The following is a 19,165-nucleotide window of genomic DNA, read 5'->3' as shown; positions in this document are numbered from 1 at the left end:
CCCTCTGGGCTCTCAACCCCCATTCCCATTCCTGGGATTCTCAAGTTAGAGGCCATGGTGGCCCCACCAGTGATCTGAGCCACCCCACCCACCCCCACCGGCCCGTTCCGGAGACCAGCGAGAGGACCCCACCTATTTCCATTGGCATCAGATGCTGCCCTGCGGGAACCTCTTGGCGCCGCGGTCGAGGATGGCGAGACGTGACTGAGGGTCGTTGGCGAGTCTGGGGGGAGCGGGGGGGTGAGACAGAGAGGTGGGGGAGGTGGATCTCCCTGGAGGGGGAGGAGAGGCACACGGGGTGGTCTCAGGGAGCTCGACGGCGAGAAGGAAGGGACGAGAGAGGAGGGAAGCGGGGATTGTCCTGAAGGAATGAATGAACGGCGAAAGGGAGGAACGGACGAATAAAGGAAGGAGTGAACTGCGGACGAGAGGAAGGGAGAGTGTTGACGGCGGAGGAGAAGCGTGTGGGATTTTCTCGTGAGCTTGGCGTGCAGAAGGAGGGAAGGAATTAACGAAGAAGGGGATCGACCGAAGGGAAGGAAAGAAGGGCAGAGAGGCCAGCATTGACGGTGGAAGGAGGGAGCCGGCCCAGAGAGACCGGGGCGAAGATGTCGCCCTCCTTTGAGCCGAGACGCTGTGCCCCGTTGCCACTGCTGTTGGTGCTGGCGTGCCTCGCGGGCCCGGGCTGGGCGCTGGAGTTCGGGGGCTCGGCCGGCCAGTGGGCACGCTACGGCCGGTGGGAAGAGGCGGGCTCCAGCGGGCAGCTGAGTTTCAGCCTGCGCACCAACGTCAGCCGGGCCCTGCTGCTGTACGTGGACGACGGGGGCTACTGCGACTTCCTGGAGCTGATGGTGGCCGGCGGGCACCTGCGGCTCCGCTTCACCATCTTCTGCGCCGAGCCGGCCGAGCTGGTGAGCCAGGCCCGGGTGGACGACGACCGCTGGCACATGGTGGTGCTGACGCGGAACAACCGGGAGACCCGGCTGATGGTGGACGGGCACTCGCAGGCCGCGGCCGTCCGCTCCAAGCGCCAGGACATGACGGTAGCCAGCGACCTCTTCGTGGGGGGCATCCCGCCCGACGTCCGGCTCTCCGCCCTCACCTCCAGCACCGCCAAGTACGAGCCCCCCTACCACGGGCTGCTGGCCAACCTGAAGCTGGGCGAGGCGCCCCCACTCCTCATCAGCAGCCAGGGCATCCGGGGCGAGGACGAGCTGGTCTGCGCCCGGCACAACCCCTGTCTCAACGGCGGCTCTTGCTCGGCGCGGGGCGGGCAGGCCGTCTGCGACTGTACCGGAACAGGCTACCGGGGGAAGGTGTGCGGAGAAGGTAGGGAGGGGCAGCGGTGGTGGGCACGGTTTGGGGGTGGGAGGCCGCGTGTGTGGTCTGGTTGAGGGAGGGGGAGGTGTCGGACTGTACCCGTTGTGTGTGGGGGGTCTGTCAGACGGTGTCTGGCATGGCGGAGGGCTACCAGACTGTGCCAGGTGGGTCGCAGACTGTCTTGTGAGACACGAGGCGGTCAAAGTGGGCGCGACGGGCTGTGGGGAGCTCAGGGGTGTTGGGGGTGTCGTGCTGGGACGGGGGGGGGGGGCACCGGACTGTTCCTCGCTAGGTGTGATCAGGTGTCAGACTGGACTGGACTGTCTGGGGTGTGAATTGGTGGCTCCGGTCAGGCGGGGGTCCCAACAGAAGCTGAGATGTCCCCGCTGGGACACGGTTAAGGGCCGAGGGTCCGGTCAACAGAGGACGAGAATGTTCGCGCTGCGGGAGGGGAACTTCTGGAATTCTCCAACACCCTCGGGCGGGGGGGGGGTCAGTAAGACACGAGACTCCAACACCCACCGGGGGGTCAGTGAGACCGAGACTCCAACACCTCGGGGGGATCAGTGAGACACGAGTCTCCGACACCCTCGGGGCCGTCAGTGGCGGGGGGGAGGGCCAGTGAGACCGAGACTCCGACACCCTCGGGGGGATCAGTGAGACATGGGTCTCCGACACCCTCGGGGGGGGGCAGTCAGTGAGACGCGAGTCTCGAACACTCTCGGGGGGGGGAGCTTCTGGAATTCACTGACCCCCCCCCCGACTAGTGTCTCACTGACACCCCCGAGGGTGTCGGAGACTCGTGTCTCATTGGCTCCCCTGAGGGTGTTGGAGACTATCGTCTCACTGGCCCGAGGGTGTTGGAGACTGGTAGTTCACTGTCCCCCCACAAGTATGGTGGAGACTGATAGTTCAGTTTAACGAGGAGATGGGTAAATATTTGAGTTTATCGGGGGAGGTAGGGGTGTAGCAAAATGGGGCCGGTCTAGACCAGCCTTGGTGAGATCAGTGTTGGGCAGCCTTGATGGCCTGAGTGGCCTCCTCCTGCGTCTGCCTGAGTGAAAATCCTGCCAACGGCAGACATACAGGAGATCCTTCAGGTGCTGGGAATCTAGAGCAACACACACAAATACTGGAGGAACCCAGCAGGTCAGGTAGCATCTGTGGAGGGGGAATAAACAGTTGATGTTTTGGGCCGTGACACTTCATCGGGATATTTCATCCAAAACCCTTCATCAGTGTATTGTGGTAGTTCTGGTCCCCTCATTAGAGGAAGGATGTGGAAGGTTTGGAGAGGGTGCAGAGGAGATTTAGCAGGATCCTGCCTGGATTGGAGAGCATGGCTTATGAGGAGAGGCTGAGTGACCTCGGGCTTTTCTCTTCAGAGTGAAGGAGGATGAGAGGGGACTTCATAGAGGTGTACAAGATGATAAGATGCATCGATCGACTGGACAGCTGGAGATACTTTTCCCATGGTGGAAGAGGCTAATATGAGGGGGCTTGATTTTAAGGTGATTGGAGGAAAGTTGGGGGGGGGTGATGTCAGAGGTGTTTTTTTTTACACAGAGAGTGGTGAGTGTGTGGAATGAGCTGCCAGGGGTGGGGGTGGGGGCAGATACGATAGAGGTGTTTGAGAGACTGTTAGACAGACACATGAATGTACAGGGAATGATGGGATATGGTCCATGTGCAGGGAATGCAGGGAGATGGACCATGTGCAGGGAATGGAGGGAGATGGACCATGTGCAGTGAATGATGGGAGATGGACCATGTGCAGGGAATGGAGGGAGATGGACCATGTGCAGGGAATGATGGGAGATGGACCATGTGCAGGGAATGGAGGGAGATGGACCATGTGCAGTGAATGATGGGAGATGGACCATGTGCAGGGAATGGAGGGAGATGGACCATGTGCAGGGAATGATGGGAGATGGACCATGTACAGGGAATGATGGGATACAGACCATGTGCAGGGAATGATGGGAGATGGACCATGTGCAGGGAATGATGGGAGATGGACCATGTACAGGGAATGATGGGAGATGGACCATGTACAGGGAATGATGGGATACGGACCACGTGCAGGGAATGATGGGAGATGGACCATGTGCAGGGAATGATGGGAGATAGAACATGTGCTGGGAGAAGGGATTTGGTTTAATTCAGCATCAAGGTCAGCACAGACATTTTGGGCCAAATGGACTGCTCTCGTGCTGTTGTCATCATCATCATCATCAGGTGCTGTGCCCAGTTTGAGCTTTGACTGCCATGGCCCACACACTCCTGTTTCGGGTCAAGTGAATCAATTCATTGGTATTCATTTCCAGTTCTCTGGCTGCTGTCTCCATCATCATTTGTCTTTGTCTTCCTCTTGCTTTCTTCCCTTCAATCTTTCCCATAATTACCGTGCACGCTAACTCCTCTTTCCTAATCACATGTCCAGTGAAGTTATGTTGCCTTTTCATGATCTCATACATTATTTCTCCTTTTGTACTTACTCTGTTCATGACAACCTCATTAGATATTCGTTTTATCCATGATGTTCTTTGCATCCTCTTCAAAAACCACATCTCTGCTGTTTCAATTCGTTTCCTCATATTACTAGATATTGTCAACATTTTGAGCCATATAACATAACTGGATAAACGTAACATTTCAGTACTCTGAGGCGGGTTGTCATGCCTAGTTTAGTGTTGGTCAGTATACTCTTCATTCTCGTAAAGGTGTCTTTTGCCATCCCTATTCTTCTTTTGATGCCCATGTGGCACTTGCCATCTGTTGTCACCCAGATTCCTAAGTGGCAAATGTTCTGTACTTGTTTTATGTCTTCCCCATTTATTCTCAGCCTGCAGATAGGATTGTCCTTCTTTTTGGATATCACCATACATTCTGTCTTTTTGCAATTGATAGATAGACCCATTTCTGCACTTTCTAAAAACAACTATATCAATTAAGTTTTGTAGTTATTCCTCCGTACTTGCAATTAACACAGTGTCATCTGCATATCTGAAATTATTGATGTTTTCACCGCCAACTTTGATACCCAAGATGTCTCTTATTTTTTGTAATATTGTTTCACTGTACACATTAAACAAATCAGGGGAGAAAACACACCCTTGTCTAATGCCTGTCTTGATTTTCGTAAACTGACTCACTTCTCCATCTATTCTTACAGCGGCAGTTTGTTCCCAGCACTGATTTCTGATTAGGCAGAGGTCTTTCGAATCTAGATCGAGGGTTTCCTGTAATATTTTGAATAACTGTACTGTCCTGTTTTCTATGTCCAGGGTATTTTGTGCCAGGGAATTCCCAGTCATCACGGTGAGCTATTAGTAGACGTTGGACGTTAGGTTGTTTTCTCAGGAGCGGCAGAAGCTGAGGAGAGATCAGATAAAATGTAATAAGATTATTAGAGGCACAAATAGGATAGACAGTCAGTCTTTTTCCCAGCATGGAAATGTCAAATACTATATGACATTTCACTCCTGATTAAAAAAAGATTGTTTCTCCTCTATCGATGCCTCTCATAATCTTACAAACTTCTATCAGATCTCCCCTCAGCTTCCACCACTCCGGAGAAACCAATGCAAGTTTATCCAGCCTCTCGTGATAGCACACGCTCTCTAATCCAGGCAGCATCCCGGTGAACCTCCTCTGCACCCTCTCCAAAGCCCCCACACCCTTCCTGTAAAGGGGTGACCAGCCACTCACTCATAACATTCCAGATGCATCCTGACCAATGTTTTATACAAATGCAAACGTGACCTTCTGACTTATATTCTCAATGGCCTGACCATTCAACCAAGTGTGGTGTACGCCTTCTTGACAACCCTGTCTACTTGTGTTGTCACTTTCAGGGATTCCTCTGTTCACCAGTGCTGCTGAGAGCCCTGTCACTGTCAGCACACTGTCTCATTACATTTCACCTGCCTAAGAGCAGATCTCACACTTGTCCACAGTGGATGTGGAGAGGATGCTTCCAACAGTGGGGGAGTCTAGGACCAGAGGGCACAGATAGAATGGATACAGAGAGGATATTTCCCATAGTGGGGGAGTCTAGGACCAGAGGACACAGATAGAGTGGATGTGGAGAGGATGTTTCCTATAGTGGGGAGTCTAGGACCAGAGGACACAGATAGAGTGGATGTGGAGAGGATGTTTCCTATAGTGGGGGAGTCTAGGACCAGAGGACACAGATAGAGTGGATGTGGAGAGGATGTTTCCCATAGTGGGGGAGTCTAGGACCAGAGGACACAGATAGAGTGGATACGGAGAGGATGTTTCCCATAGTGGGGGAGTCTAGGACCAGAGGACACAGATAGAGTGGATCTGGAGAGGATGTTTCCCGTAGTGGGGGAGTCTATGACCAGAGGACACAGATAGAGTGGATGTCACCTCTCCTGCACAAAGCCATACTGATTGTCCTTAATAAGTGTGTGCTTTTCCAAATGTGAGTAAATCCTATCACGAAGTGCCTTCTCCACTGATATCCTGGCCACTCACTGATCTCTCTCCATTGTCCGTTTTAAACGATGAACAACATTGGCTGTTTTCCGGATCCAAGAATTCTGTCAAAGTCTCAGCAATCTCCCCCTTTTCTCTCTCTCAGCAATCTGGTTTAATCCCAACAGGCCATGGGAATGCATCCAATTTTATGTTCTTCAAGACCCCTAACCTCGTCTCCTCCTGGATACCAGCGTACCCCAGAAAATGAGCAAAGCATGTTTGAGGTTTGCAAGGATGTTGCCAGGGCTGGATGATGGAGAGAGGTTGGGCAGGTTGGGACTCTCCTCTCTGGAGTGTAACAGACCGGTTGGGGGGGGGGGGGTGACCTTATATAGGTGTATTAAATCACAAAATGCACTGACAGAGGGAATGTACACAGTCTTTTCTCCCCATGTTTGGGGAATCAAGAACTAGTGGGCACAGGCTTAAGGTGAGAGGGGAGAGATTTAACAGGAACCCGAAGGGCAATTTCTTCATCCAGAGGGTGGTCTGTGTATGGAACGAGCTGCCAGAGGAAGTGGTTAAGGTGGGTACATTAACAATATTTAAAAGCATCTTGGACAGGTGCATGGGTAGGAAAGGTTTAGGCTCTAAACTTTAGAGGGAAACAGGTCAAACGTGGGCCAGTGGGACTGGCTTTGATGGTCATCTTGGTTAGTATGAACTAGATGGGCTGAATGGCCAGTTTCTGGACTGTTTGGTGCTGTGACACCAAATTGGGTTTAAAATTTAAGTTGAAAAAAAAATGACGAAGAGGCTCGGCCCAAAACACCGACTGTTTATTAATGTCCAGAGATGCCGAGTTCCTCCAGCTTGTTGTGTGTGTGTTGCCCTGGATTCCCAGCATATGCAGAATCTCTTGTGTTTAGAAAACCTGCTTTCCTTCCACCCAGCAACTTGAGAAACCGTCGCAGGTTCTTTGTGTGCATAAACTAATGGCGCATGTATCAGTTATCGCATCCTGATCGGGGTTCTTTCGTTCGGGTAAATTAATTAATGCAAATAAATTTCTGCTATTAAATAATGTTGCTCATCAACTGAACTACATTTGTCAGGGGCTGACGGGAGAAATTCCTGGTTTATGTATCAGACGGATAAATCTCTGTCCCTACAATTACAATACCAGGCTAATTCAGCATTTGTCCAAATGTGTCCCTTCTGTAATTGCGGTGTTGAGCTGGGTCGGCAGACCGCTGCACGGAGACGTGAACACTGTGCTGTTGGTAATGGAACCGGTCTGTTGTTGTCACCTGCGCCCAGATGCAGTGAGCAGCTTTTGTCTGCCTGCCACCCAAACACATCATTCTAACAGAGGTCGTACGAGAGAAAACCGAAAGCAGAATGAAGTGTTGCAGTTACAGAGAGAGTGCGGTGTAGGCAGACAATACTCTGAAAAAATCTTAGCTGCGTCTAACAAAATTCTCTTAATGTGAAGATGCTTTCAACAGTAAGGAATGAAAAGTTTCTAGATATCAAAAAAAAATGCTATAAAGAGCAGTAAACGGTAAAAACACTAAATCAGATCAATATCTGATCTGACCACTCTTTGCCTTTAAAACTGCCCCAGTTCTCTCAGGTACACTGCTGTGCAGTTTTACAAGAAAATCGGCTAGTCGGTTGTTCCAAGCACCTTGGAGAACTTGCCACCGTTCTTCTGCAGACTTTGGCTGTCACGTTTGCTTCTGTCTCTCCAGGTAATCCCAGACAGCCTCGATGATGTTGAGATCGGGGCTCTCTGGGGGCATACCATCTGGAACTATATAAAAAGTCCAGGGTGCCTAGGACTTTGCACAGTACTGTAGATGATAAAGTACAAGAACAATGATGAGGCAGGTTTGGACATCAAATTAATCTTTTAGCACCAGTTCCATTCAAGAGTCAGAGATTCATAGAAGACTTCAGCACAGAAACAGGCCGTTCAGCCCATCGAGTCCATGCCGACCGGATCTGCTCAGTCCCATTGACCCGCACCCAGGCCATACCCCTCCCATTCACCAAACTATCTGATCTGCTCTTAGACATTGCAATTGAACCCACAATCAAGCATGTAGGTACAGAGGAGATGTCAGGGGTAGGTTTTTTACTAAGAGAGTGGTGAGTGTGTGGAATGGGCTGCCGGCGATGGTGGTGGAGGCGGAAATGACAGGGTCTTTTAAGAGACTCCTGGATGGCTACATGGATAATGGGTAAAGTCTCGGTAGTTCTAAGGTAGGGATATGTTCGGCACAGCTTTGTGGGCCGAAGGGCCTGTATTGTGCTGTAGGTTTTCTAGGTTTGCAACCGCTGGCAGCTCATTCCACACTCTCACCACCCTGTGAATGACAAAGCTCCCGCTCAGGTTCCCCTTAAACATTTAACCTTTCACCTTAATCCTTTGGCCTCCAATTCCAGTCTCACCCAACTTCAGTGGAAAAAGCCTAGTTACGTTTAACCCTAATGATTTTGGATACCTCGTTCAAATCTCCTCTCAATCTTCTACGCTCCGGTGAATAAAGTCCTGACCTATTCAACCTTTCCCTGTAATTTAGGTACTCCAGACCTGGCAACATCCCTGTAAATTTATCTGTGCTCTTTCAATCTTATTTACAGTACGTCTTTCTGAGCAGAACTGAACATAATGGCAACAGAGAAACATAGAAAACCTACAGCACAATACAGGCCCTTCGGCCCACAATGCTGTCCTGAACATGTCCTTACTTTAGAAATTACCTAGGGTTGCCAACAGCCCTCTATTTTTCTGATCTCCATGTACCTGTCCAGGAGTCTCTTAAAAAACCCTATCGTATCCACCTCCACCACCGTCACCGGCAGCCCATTCCACACACTCACCACTCTCTGTGTAAAAAAAACTTACCCCTGACATCTCCTCTGTACCTCCTTCCAAGCACCTTAAAACTATGCTCTCTCATGCTAGCCATTTCAGCCCTGGGAAAAAGCCTCTGACTATCCACACGATCAATGTCTCTCTTCATCTTATACACCTCAATCAGGTCACCTCTCATCCTCCGTCGCTCCAAGGAGAAAAGGCCGAATTCACTCAACCTATTCTCATAAGGCATGCTCCCCAATCCAGGCAACATCCTTGTAAATCTCCTCTGCACCCTTTCTATGGTTTCCACATCCTTCCTGTAGTGAGGTGACCAGAACTGAGCACGGTACTCCAAGTGGGGTCTGACCAGGGTCCTATATAGCTGCAACATTACCTCTCGGCTTTTGAACTCAATCCCACGGTTGATGAAGGCCAATGCACTGTATGCCTTCTTAACCACAGAGTCAACCTGCATAGCAGCTTTGAGTGTCCTATGGAAACATGTTCCTGATGTTGGGGGAGTCCAGAACCAGAGGCCACAGTTTAAGAATAAGGGGTAGACCATTTAGAACGGAGTTGAGGAAAACCTTTTTCACACAGAGGGTTGTGGTTCTGTGGAATGCTCTGCCTCAGAAGGCAGCGGAGGCCAACTCTTTCAAGAAAGAGTTAGATAGAGCTCTTAAAGATAGCGGAGTGAAGGGATATGGGGATAAGGCAGGAAAAGGGTACTGATTATGGATGATCAACCATGATCACAGTGAATGGTGGTGCTGGCTTGAAGGGCGGAATGGCCTACTCCTGCACCTATTGGTTATTGTCTATTGACTCAGACTCCAAGATGGCTCTGATCCTCCACACTGCCAAGAGTCTTACCATTAGTGCTATATTCTGCCATCATTGGTCCTCACCAACATCTTAAATAACTTCAACATAACTTCCCAGCTCCTGTATTTTAATTTATGAAGGCGAATGTGTCTTTGCGACCCTGTGACACCAATCTTCATGGAACTATGGATCTGGATTCCCAGGTCCCCCTGTTCTATCACGCTCCTCAGTGCCCACCGTTCACTGTGTTAGTCCTACCTGGTTTTGTCTTCTCGATATGCAACGCCCCACCTTGTCTGCATGAAATTTCAGCTGCCAGTTTTCAAACCATTTTTCCAGCCGGTCCAGATCCCACTGCAAGCTCTGATAGCCTTCCTCGCTGCCCACGGCTCCCCCCGTCTTGGTGACACCTACTAATTGGCTGATCCAGTTCACCATGTTATCCGATGTCAAACAACAGCAGACCCAGCACGCCACGACTCTCAGTCTGGGGTCAGCGGGATAGAAGCTGTCCCTCAGCCTGCCGGTACATGCTGTGAACCTTCTGCCTGAGGTGGAGGGGGGTGGGGGGAATGTCCTGGGGGAGTGGGGACTGTGACTAGGCTGGCCTCATTCCAGTGCGATTCCCTGCCACAAATCGTTAAAATGAGGAACCGTACAGCATAGAAACAGACATTTCTACCCAACATTTTTTTTGTCAGTTTTAGAGGTACAGTACGATCACCGACTGCGCTACCCCATTACACCCACATGACCAAACTAACCGACCAGCCCATCTGTCTTTGCACTGTGGAGGGAAACCAGAGCACTCAGAGGAAAGCCCTGCAGTCACGGGAAGAACATACAAACTCCTTATATACGCCAGCACAGAACCTGGGCCACTGGCACTGTCATAACGTTTGGCCAACCACTGCGTTTCCGTGCCAACCTAATCAAGATCAGGACACCTAATCCTTTCTGTCTGCACGTGGTCTATATCCCATCATTCCCTGCACATGGTCCATATCCCATCATTCCCTACACATGGTCTATCTCCCATCATTCCGTGCACATGGTCCATCTCCCATCCTTCCCTGCACAATGTCCATTTCCCTCCATTCCCTGCACATGGTCCATCTCCCTCCATTCCCTGCACAATGTCCATCTCCCATCATTCCCTACACATGGCCCATCTCCCATCATTCCCTGTACATGATCCATCTCCCATCATTCCCTGCACACGGTCCATCTCCCTCCATTCCCTGCACAATGTCCATCTCCCATCATTCCCTGTACATGATCCATCTCCCATCATTCCCTGCACATGGTCCATCTCCCATCATTCCCTACACACGGTCGGTATCCCATCATTCGCTGTACATGGTCCATCTCCCATCATTCCCTGCACATGTTCCATATCCCATCATTCCCTGCACATGGTCCATCTCCCATCATTCCCTGCACATGGACCCTCTCCCTCCATTCCCTGCACATGGTCCATTCCCATCATTCCCTACACATGGTCCATCTCCCATCATTCCCTGCACACGGTCCATCTCCCTCCATTCCCTGCACATGGTCCATCTCCCATCATTCCCTACACACGGTCCATCTCCCATCATTCCCTGCACATGGTCCATTCCCATCATTCCCTACACATGGTCCATCTCCCTCCATTCCCTGCACATGGCCCATCTCCCTCCATTCCCAGCACATGGTCCATCTCCCTCCATTCCCTGCACATGGTCCATCTCCCTCCATTCCCTGCACATGGTCCATCTCCCTCCATTCCCTGCACATGGTCCATTCCCATCATTCCCTACACATGGTCCATCTCCCATCATTCCCTGCACATGGTCCCTCTCCCTCCATTCCCTGCACACGGTCCATCTCCCTCCATTCCCTGCACATGGTCCATCTCCCAGCATTCCCTACACACGGTCCATCTCCCATCATTCCCTGCACATGGTCCATTCCCATCATTCCCTACACATGGTCCATCTCCCTCCATTCCCTGCACATGGTCCATCTCCCATCATTCCCTGCACATGGTCCATCTCCCTCCATTCCCAGCACATGGTCCATCTCCCTCCATTCCCTGCACATGGTCCATCTCCCTCCATTCCCTGCACATGGTCCATCTCCCTCCATTCCCTGCACATGGTCCATCTCCCTCCATTCCCTGCACATGGTCCATCTCCCTCCATTCCCTGCACATGGTCCATCTCCCTCCATTCCCTACACACGGTCCATCTCCCATCATTCCCTGCACATGGTCCATTCCCATCATTCCCTACACATGGTCCATCTCCCTCCATTCCCTGCACATGGCCCATCTCCCATCATTCCCTGCACATGGTCCATCTCCCATCATTCCCTGCACATGATCCATCTCCCTCCATTCCCAGCACATGGTCCATCTCCCTCCATTCCCTGCACATGGTCCATCTCCCATCATTCCCTGCACATGGTCCATCTCCCTCCATTCTCAGCACATGGTCCATCTCCCTCCATTCCCAGCACATGGTCCATCTCCCTCCATTCCCTGCACATGGTCCATCTCCCTCCATTCCCTGCACATGGTCCATCTCCCTCCATTCCCTGCACATGGTCCATCTCCCTCCATTCCCTGCACATGGTCCATCTCCCTCCATTCCCTGCACATTCACGTGTCTGTCTTAAACACCTCTATTGTTTCTGCCTCCACCACCACCCCAGGCAGCCACCACTCTCTGTGTAAAAAAAACTTGCCCCTCACATTTCCTTCAAACTCCCCTCCCCTCTCCTTGGTATTGGATATTTTGACCCTGGGAAAATCGCTGACTGTTTCCCTGTATGGTCATCTACCAACAGGAAAGATGTAAACAAGGTTGAAAGAGTACAGAGAAAATTTACAAGGACTTTACCAGGTCTGGACGACCTGAGTTATATAGAAAGACTGAACAGGTTGGAACTTTGTTCACTGAAAGGTGAAATATTTAAGGGAAGATCTTCACTCAGAAGGTTGGGAGAATGTGGAATGAGCTGCTGGCACAAGTGGTGCATGCAAGCTCCATTTCAATGTTTAGGGAAAGTTTGGATGGGTACATGGATGGTAGGGATATGGAGGGCTATGTTCCCGGTGCAGGCAGGCAGTTTGAACGGTTTGGCATGGACTAGATGGGCAGAGGGCCTGTTTCTGCGCTGCACTTGTCTCTGACTTTCTCGTAATTTTATGAAACCCTCTTATGCCGGGCATCTCTGGAAAACTGGCTCGAAGCCTCTCGCTGACAGCCGCTGCGCTCCGTGGCGATAAACCCACCTTCCCCCGGCTTCATGCGTCTAGGATGAATACAACTTTGGTCCCGCCAAATCTCGCCCACCCAAACCCCGGTTTGTGTGAATGCTGTGTGATTTACTGCCCCCGGAAAGAAATAACAGATCGTACACTGCATACCATTAAGGAGAAGTATATTTAAGTATGTTTTGTTAAGCAAATGGTTATTAAATGAAAGAAAAAAAAACAAAAAGGGGCCATTCCTCTTAAACAGTCAAATGTGCACTTAAGCTGGGCCTCACCTTGAACTTCTAGGTCACTCACGGGCTGGACCCTCGGTCTGCGTGAAAACACTCACCACCTTCCGAATGACGCTGAAGATCCAGCTGGAACAAGGGGGTCTCCGACGGGAGTGTTGGTCCTTCCTCCCTGAAGCTTTTCATCTCCCCAAAGCTCCTTGTGAAACAGGGATGGCATCCTCCACCATCTTTATCCCCCTGTATTCTCCCAGCTCCCGGCAACAGAGACCTCTCCAAACCACGTCCTCGAGAACCTTCTCCCAATTCCATCATCCTGATTGGCTGACACAACGTTCCTAACCTGAATAACAAAGCTTCTCATCTCAGCTCAAACCCAAACAGGCTGAGAACAGATCAGACTGCTCTTACAGAACTGCTAAAGTGAAATACCATCAGCATAGCAGTAACAATCTTAACCAGGGCGTTACATCTACAAATCTCTCCCCTCAGCTTCCACCACTCCAGAGAAAGCAACCCAAGTCTGTCCAAGCTCTGCTTATAGCTCCTGGTTAACCTCTTCTGTAGCCTCTCTGAAGCCTCCACTTCAAGGGTTTGGATGGGTGCCAGTTGCCCCAGCTCCCTGGGCTCTTTCTTCATTCCTGTGCAGCTTGTGGTGTAGGTCTCACTTTGAAGCCCCCATTTTTAGTCCCGCTCACTGCTGCCTCTTATTCTTGAGGGGGCTGATGTCTGTGACACTGGCCGATGACTCAAGACTGGCAACGAATTTAAGGAGGGCAGAGGGAGGCTGTGAGACAACGCGGATAAATTGTGTGTGGGCCAGTACATGGCAGGTGCAGTTTAACATGGAGGCGCGTCAGGTTGTCTGCCTGCAGTAGGAGGCACAGGAAGGCAAGGCGTGTGACGCCAATGGCTCTAGCTTGTGATATATGGGTGTATGAAGAGTTGAGGGTGTACACCAGTCGCAAGGTGCAAGCGTGCAGGCGTTGCATACAGCAGCAAAGTCAAGTCATCAGGATCAGATTTAATATCACTGGAACATGACGTATGTTGTTTGTGGCAGCAGTACACTGCAATACGTCATGATAAAATGAGAAATTACAATAAGAAATATATTTTAAAACATAAATACGTAGTGTAAAAAGAGCAAAAAAACAGTGAGGTAGTGTTCATGGGTTCAATGTCCATTCAGAAATGGAATGGCAGAGGGGAAGAAGCTGTTTCTGAATCGTTGAGTGTGTGTCTCCAGGCTCCTGTCCCTCCTCCCTCCACAATGAGAAGAGGGCATGTCCTGGGTGATGGGGGTCCTTAATGATGGATGCTGCCTTTCTGAGGCATCGCCTTTTGAAGGTGTCCTCGACGCTGGGGAGGCTGATGTCCGTGATGGAGCCAGAGCCGCATGTGGACCCGTGGCAGGTCATGACAGAGTGGACTCACGGGGAGACCACTTATGTACTACAACTTCGTGCTGTCTCTCTGACCCAGCGCTGTGCCTCACCTCCCCCACACCAGACAGTAATGCAACCAGTTAGCTTGCCACGATGCATCTGCAGAAATGTGCGACAGTACTTGGTGATGTACCAAATGTTCGCCCACACACAATGAGATGTAGCCGCTGTTCTGCCTTCTTTGAGGCAGCATCAATATTTTGGGCCCGGGTTAGATCCTCAGAGACATTGCCACGCAGAAATCCACCGGGGGAGCAAAGCATACAAACTGCTGGAAGAACTCAGTGGGTCAGGCAGCACCTGTGGAGGGAAACGGTTCACATTGACACCCTTCATCATGACTCATTGCTTGGCATAAATAAAGATAGCCTCGAAACTCGAACTCTAATTCCAACCCTAAACTCCAGTGTTTAATGTGAAAGGGGGTAAGCGAGAAAAGATCTAGTACTTTCCCGGTGTATATGAGGAATAAACTCTTCTTGGGTTCCAGCCGGGTACGTTTATCGACTATAACAAGTTTGCGGATGACACGAAGCTGGGCGGCAGTGTTAGCTGTGAGGAGGATGCTAAGAGGATGCAGGGTGACTTGGATAGGTTGGGTGAGTGGGCAAATTCATGGCAGATGCAGTTTAATGTGGATAAATGTGAAGTTATCCACTTTAGTGGCAAGAACAGGAAAACAGATTATTATCTGAATGGTGGCCGATTAGGAAAAGGGGAGGTGCAATGAGACCTGGATGTCATTGTACACCAGTCATTGAAAGTGGGCATGCAGGTACAGCAGGCGGTGAAAAAGGCGAATGGTATGCTGGCATTCATAGCAAGAGGATTCGAGTACAGGAGCAGGGAGGTACTACTGCAGTTGTACAAGGCCTTGGTGAGACCACACCTGGAGTATTGTGTGCAGTTTTGGTCCCCTAATCTGAGGAAAGACATTCTTCCCATAGAGGGAGTACAAAGAAAGTTCACCAGATTGATTCCTGGGATAGCAGGGCTTTCATTTGATGAAAGACTGGATTGGCTAGGTTTATACTCTCTGGAATTTAGAAGACTGACGGGGGATCTGATTGAAACGTATAAAATCCTAAAAGGATTGGACAGGCTAGATGCAGGAAGATTGTTCCTGATGTTGGGGAAGTCCAGAACGAGGGGTCACAGTTTGAGGATAAAGGGGAAGCCTTTTAGGACCGAGATGAGGAAAAACTTGTTCACACAGAGAGTGGTGAATCTGTGGAATTCTCTGCCACAGGAAACAGTTGAGGCCAGTTCATTGGCTATATTTAAGAGGGAGTTAGATATGGCCCTTGTGGCTAAAGGGATCAGGGGGTATGGAGAGAAGGCAGGTACAGGGTTCTGAGTTGGATGATCAGCCATGATCATACTGAATGGCGGTGCAGGCTCGAAGGGCCGAATGGCCTACTCCTGCACCTATTTTCTATGTTTCTATGTTTCTATAACTGATGTTTCGATGACAAACTCTGCCATCTTCGTCAGGGATGATGCCTGGGCATGTCTAGTCTGGTGGAATTTATACCCCCATCGTCCGTCCCTCCTGATTGGTTAGTCCTCGTCCAATCAGGTTCCCGCTGTCTCACCGTGCTTACTTAGAGCGAGAACAGCAGGAATTCTGCAGATGCTGGAAATTCAAGCAGCACACATAAAAGTTGCTGGTGAACGCAGCAGGCCAGGCAGCATCTCTAGGAAGAGGTGCAGTCGACGTTTCAGGCCGAGACCCTTCGTCAGGACTAACTGAAGGAAGAGAAGGGTCTCGGCCTGAAACGTCGACTGCACCTCTTCCTAGAGATGCTGCCTGGCCTTCTGCGTTCACCAGCAACTTTTATGTGTGTTACTTAGAGCGAGACTCTTTTTGAGTGTAAACAAGGTGAGATAGTGGAAACCTGATTGGATGATGACTAACCAATCAGGAGGGATGGGTGACGGGGGTATAAAGGCCACCGGACTAGACATGCCCAGGCATCATCTCAATAGACATGTGCTGGGCAAGTTTTTCACACAGAGAGTGGTCGGTGCCTGGATTCTGCTGCCAGGGGTTGTGGAGTCAGATACAATAGAGGTTTTTCAGAGTCTCTTAGACAGACACAATGGGTTTTTGCTGGGTCTGGGTCTATATGTGACTCCAGTCCGCCCTTACCCAGTCTGGGTCTATATGTGACCCCAGTCTGTCCTTACCCGGTCTGCGTCTATACGTGACTCCAGTCTGTCCTTACCCCGTCTGGGTCTATATGTGACCCCAGTCTGTCCTTACCCGGTCTGGGTCTATACGTGACTCCAGTCCATCCTTACCCGGTCTGGGTCTATATGTGACTCCAGTCCGTCCTTACCCGGTCTGGGTCTATACGTGACTCCAGTCCGTCCTTGCCCGGTCTGGGTCTATACGTGACTCCATCTGTCCTTATCTGGTCTGGGTCTATACGTGACTCCAGTCTGTCCTTACCCGGTCTGGGTCTGTATGTGACTCCAGTCCGTCCTTACCCGGTCTGGGTCTATATGTGACCCCAGTCCCTCCTTACTCGGTCTGGGTCTGTATGTGACCCCAGTCCCTCCTTACCCGGTCTGGGTGTGTATGTGACTCCAGTCCGTCCTTACCCAGTCTGGGTCTATATGTGACTCCAGTCTGTCCTTACCCTGTCTGGGTCTATATGTGACTCCAGTCCGTCTTTACCCGGTCTGGGTGTGTATGTGACTCCAGTCCGTCCTTACCCGGTCTGGGTCTATATGTGACTCCAGTCTGTCCTTACCCAGTCTGGGTCTAGAGTGTCTGTGACATCAGACCAAATAGAACTGGTTGACATTCATGGTTGTGCAGAAATGACCACGAACCACAGGGTCTCAATCCGAAACGCTGAACGTCCATCTCCCCCTCGCTGATGATGCACAATCCACTGAGCTGCTCCAGATGACACTGTCTCTGGTCTCTGGTGTGTTCAAAGCCTGTCCGAGTTCATCTCGGTGAAGTTCTCAGTTCGATATATAGTCATCCAGCAGGAAACAGGCCCTTCAGCCAAACCAGTCCATGCTGTACCTGATGCTCAACCTAACTTAGTCTTGTTAGTCCACATTTGCCCCATCTACCGTCTAATCCTTTCCTACCCAGGTACCTGTCTGAATGTACCTCTGTCACTCACTTCCTCTGGCAGGTCATCCCATGTACGGACCACCCCCTGGATGAAGAAGTTACCCCTCAGTTCCCAATGAATCTCTCCCCTCTCACCTTTAACCGGTGCCCTATAGTTCGTGATTCCCCAACCCTGGGGAAACGTCTGTGTGCATTCACCCTATCTGTGTCCCTCATAGTTCTACATGCCTGTATAAGGTCACTCCTCAGTCCCCTACACCCTATCTGTGACCCTCATGGTTCTATACACCTCTATGAGGTCACCCCTCAGTCCCCTACACCCTATCTGTGTCCCTCATAGTTCTACACACCTCTATAAGGTCACCCCTCAGTCCCCTACACCCTATCTGTGTCCCTCATGGTTCTACACACCTCTATAAGGCCACCCCTCAGTCTCCTACACTCCAAGGTGTGAAGCCCCAGCCTGTACAGCCTCTCCCTGTGACTCAGGACCTGGAGTTCTGACAACATTCCCATAAATTTCCTCTGCCCTCTTCCGGCTCCACAGCATAATCACTCGGGTAGGATGAACAAACGTACACCCCAGTTTCCAGCTTTGGCCTCTCCTCCGCAGCACGGCATCCCAACTCGCTACTCAGTGCAGAAGGGCAGCATTGAGCAGAATCGATCACGTTTGCTGTCACTGGCAGGCCATGGGATCTGTTGTTCAGTGTCGGCAGTGCATCACAGAGATAATGATTTACTACCAATTACAGGACAGATGAATGAACGAATATTGTAGGAGACCAATAACGGGGATTACTTTCTTGGACTCTTCAGAAATCTGATGGCAGAGGGGAAGAAGCTGTTCCTGAATCGTTGAGTGTGTGTCTTCAGGCTCCTGTACCTCCTCCCTGATGGTAGCAAGGAGAAGAGGGCATGTCCTGGGTGATGGGGGTCCTTAATGGTGGATGCTGCCTTTCACCACCCAGGACGTGCCCTCTTCTCATTGCTACCATCAGGGAGGAGGTACAGGAGCCTGAAGACACACACTCAGCGATTCAGGAACAGCCTCTTCCCCTCCGCCATCAGATTTCGGAATGGTCTGTGATCCCATGTGCATCTCTACTGTGATCTCTTGCTCAACTGTTGGTAATTTATTGTATTTTTTATGTATGCTGCCACAAAACAGCAAATTTCATGACATACGTCTGTGATAAAAATACTGGCTCTGATTCGGAACGGGCCCATCATGGTCGTCATGGAAACGGCGGGCCGATGGGGGACTCTGATGCTCGCTGGGCCCTGGGCGACCGGGCTCTGATTTGACATCCAGTCACCCCTCTCTCCTGCCCCGAGCCTGGGGCTGAAGCCACCAGATGGAACAGTTTGGCAAGAAACCCCACTGAGAAACAACACCGACTTCTGGCTTGGGAATTAAATTCACAGCTACCCTCCGCAGCGATTTCATTTAAATGAGGGAATTTGCTTCACGCTGTGTTTCCAAGGTATTACTGTCACACTAAAGGAGCTTTTAACGGGTGTTGTCATGCTGTAAGGAGGCTCAATCACCGCAGAACTGCCGTATTCAGAATGCGCCAGCTTGTTGATTAATCTGTTCCTCTGTCACATCTCCTGCTGTCGCTCCACCTCCCCCCGTCACCCCAACAGATTTCACAATTGTTGCTC

At 50.7% G+C, this 19,165-nt stretch overlaps 1 protein-coding gene across 21 annotated transcripts in view; it reads left to right on the top strand.

The window, feature by feature from the left end:
* The first annotated feature begins 296 nt into the window (after nucleotides 1-296).
* The window catches only part of LOC134339799 (neurexin-2-like), a 1,323,723-nt gene continuing 1,304,854 nt past the window's right edge, over nucleotides 297-19,165 (top strand). For all 21 annotated transcript variants that reach the window (XM_063036594.1, XM_063036593.1, XM_063036589.1 and 18 more), the window contains exon 1: nucleotides 297-1,329. In XM_063036594.1, the coding sequence (XP_062892664.1) occupies nucleotides 609-1,329 (721 nt within the window). In that variant the 5' untranslated portion in view covers nucleotides 297-608. The remainder of the gene's footprint in view (nucleotides 1,330-19,165) is intronic.

The sequence above is a fragment of the Mobula hypostoma genome, chromosome 30 (assembly GCF_963921235.1).
Source record: "Mobula hypostoma chromosome 30, sMobHyp1.1, whole genome shotgun sequence".
In the NCBI taxonomy this organism is placed as follows: Eukaryota; Metazoa; Chordata; class Chondrichthyes; order Myliobatiformes; family Myliobatidae; genus Mobula; species Mobula hypostoma.
This window is presented reverse-complemented; position numbering and strand designations above follow the sequence as displayed.